This window comes from Gavia stellata, chromosome 9 (assembly GCF_030936135.1).
Source record: "Gavia stellata isolate bGavSte3 chromosome 9, bGavSte3.hap2, whole genome shotgun sequence".
NCBI lineage: Eukaryota > Metazoa > Chordata > Aves > Gaviiformes > Gaviidae > Gavia > Gavia stellata.
Window position 1 is genome coordinate 10737436 of NC_082602.1, and position 2635 is coordinate 10740070.

Below are 2635 nucleotides of genomic sequence, written 5' to 3' on the forward strand. Positions count from 1 at the left end.
ATACAGTTAACATCATCGGTTTAATGAACACCATGGCGAAAAGCTGTCTTGTTTAAAAACACTTCTGTCTTTGCTTAAATTATATGACATCTCTGGATGTCCCAAAAATGGCTCCAGTAAATTCAGGGGAGATGATACTTGGCAATGTTGAGATTGTTATTGTTAAAAGGTAGAAACCAAGAATAATTTTTTTCCCTTTGTGTTTTGTGAAATAGAAAAAAACAGAATTTCAATAAATCCTGAATCTAATTCAGGGAAAAACCCTTTGTGGAAACTGAAAATGGAAACTGGCCAGTCTGAGTACACAGAGACTACAGTATAGTGCTTTTTTAAAAGCATTTGTGAACTGTGAAAAGCAAGAAGCCCAGGCAGAAGGTCAATAGAGATTCTAGTTTCCAGTGCATATATTTCCTTCTTAAATTGCTTATTTTTCTTTTCCACCATTTCTTGCAGATATCTCTTTTTTGCCATGTCAGCTGACAGCTACCAGCTCCACACTCATTCCTACCAGGACACACTAAGTTCTGCTTGTCATGGTCTCTTGAATGTCAACAGTCACCCCCTGCCAAAGAGCTCCTCGAGTCTAGCCTGTACTGGGCAATCAACTTTAGAGGAAAGGCAAAGCAACAAACAGGAGCTGAAGAAAAGCCACAGTAGCACCATCTGCCATACCCTGGGAAACGAGAGTGGTGCCAGGAGTGCGCCAAGTCCTGGATTGTCCTCCTCACAGCCTGGGATGGTGGGACTTGGATCAGTGGTCCAAACCCTAAGCAATCAGTCAGCTGATGGCAATTCACAGAGCGGAACTAAGACTACAAACCATTTTCTTATTGCTGAACAGTCCCCAGCATCCTGGGAAGTGGGGGACACTAAGATGTGTGTAAAGAGCAGCACTGTTGAGAATGTTTCTTCAGCCTGCATTGTACACCAGCAAAGCCTGTGTGAAACGGAAGAACCAGGAACTGCCTTTCAGAGAAGCCACTCAGACCTAACTTGCAGCTGCAAACAGCAGACTTACGTCACTCGCATAGAAACCAGTGCTACTCACTCCAGCCTAAGCTCTTCTAGCTGCAGGCTTGGTCCACCAGTGGCTAGGATGTCTTTCCAAACACAGAGATATGGATCAGAAACAAATGAAAATCCATGTCACTATCAAAACCTTGTGACTAATCTTCCAGTTCTACCTAGAGACCAAAAAGTACCCCCAAATAGCTTTGACAGCGGTGGTATTCCATGTAATACTACTGTTTACACAGATCCTGGAACATTTCACACTGCTGTTCTAGGACCCCACATACCTGGAAATGGTTTCTCAAACAGGACAATGTTCAGTCAAGCCACTGGGATTATTCATGGTGGTCTGACTTACAGTAATACTCCAAATGCTGCATACTCACCTGTGGTGATGACAGTTCATAACAATTCTGCAGGACCCTGTAATATAAGGCAGGACCCTTGTATGAAAGTAGATGCCACCATCCCTGCCTATTGCCATTCTTTGCCCATACCATCTATACAACTTGTTCCACGGTTGGTATGCTCAGTTAGCGAGTCAGGAAAAGAGCAGGCAGCACCTAGCTATTTTCATTCCTTTTCTACTTCAGACATTCTGACGTATCCTAAGCTGGTGTCTTCAGTAAGTGAATCAGGCCTGGATGCCAAGAAAGTCCTGAAGTGCTGTAGCATTCCTGCAGAACAACTGCAACATGCTCAATACTCTGCTCAGCAGGAGAGAGCTCCACCAGAAACAAAGGCTGCCTGTGTTGCCTTCAGTAGCCAGCAAGGTGCAGACACGGTAATAATGACAACTAAGGATATGTGGACTATGACCTCTATGAATGATTTAACCGCAGGACTGAAACCAGCTCTTGAGCGTAGAGATGCCGAGGTACAAACTCTTCCAACCATGGAATGCAAATCTGTGGCAACGAGCCCAGCGGCTGCAGCAGAAGGCCATTCGCATGTGTTCCCAGAGGTGAACCTGGAGCAAGACTTGGAGGCCCCCAAATCTCCAGTACGTGAAGTGAGATGGGATGATGAAGGAATGACATGGGAAGTGTATGGGGCATCTGTGGATCCAGAAGTCCTTGGGTTAGCCATTCAAAAACATCTCGAGATTCAAATAGAACAATTCCAGACAGAGCCTGCTGAGCTGGCTGGGAAAAGTAATGAGGAGCCATCTTCTGATAAAATGGGGAAAAAAAGGCCATTCAGAACGATGATGCATTCCCTGAGATACCCAAGCTGTTGTGCTCGTTCCAGTACTGCAGTGGAGTGAGCACAGCTGTAGGACAGCTGTGCAGCTTTTAAAGCGTAAATAAATGCTGACACTTACATGTTAACACAGTACATGTGGACAGTCCATTTCAGGATAAGTGGGAAAATTTCAGTGACCATGAAATACACATCAAAGCATGTGGTTGGGCCATATAACAGAGGACATAAGGTTTTGCCTACATCATGCCATCTGAATGCTCTTGACTGTATTTAATGTAGCACTGTTTTATTCTTCCATGTTAGTTTTAAATCCTATTGTAAGGAGTGAGACTGCTTTTCTAAATGATGCATCTTTTTAAAATAATGATTTTTTTGTGTGTGTTTTATAATTTAGGGTTAGAAAATAATGCTTTAATCA

The 2635-nt window shown here is 43.5% G+C and overlaps 1 protein-coding gene across 1 annotated transcript; it reads left to right on the forward strand.

Annotated features, from left to right (window-relative positions):
• Positions 1–463: 463 nt before the first annotated feature.
• GPRIN2 (G protein regulated inducer of neurite outgrowth 2) lies at positions 464–2278 on the forward strand. Its single transcript, XM_009816362.2, has one exon. The coding sequence runs from the start codon at positions 470–472 to the stop codon at positions 2276–2278; it is 1809 nt and encodes a 602-aa protein (XP_009814664.2). The 5' UTR covers positions 464–469.
• The last annotated feature ends 357 nt before the right edge of the window (positions 2279–2635 follow it).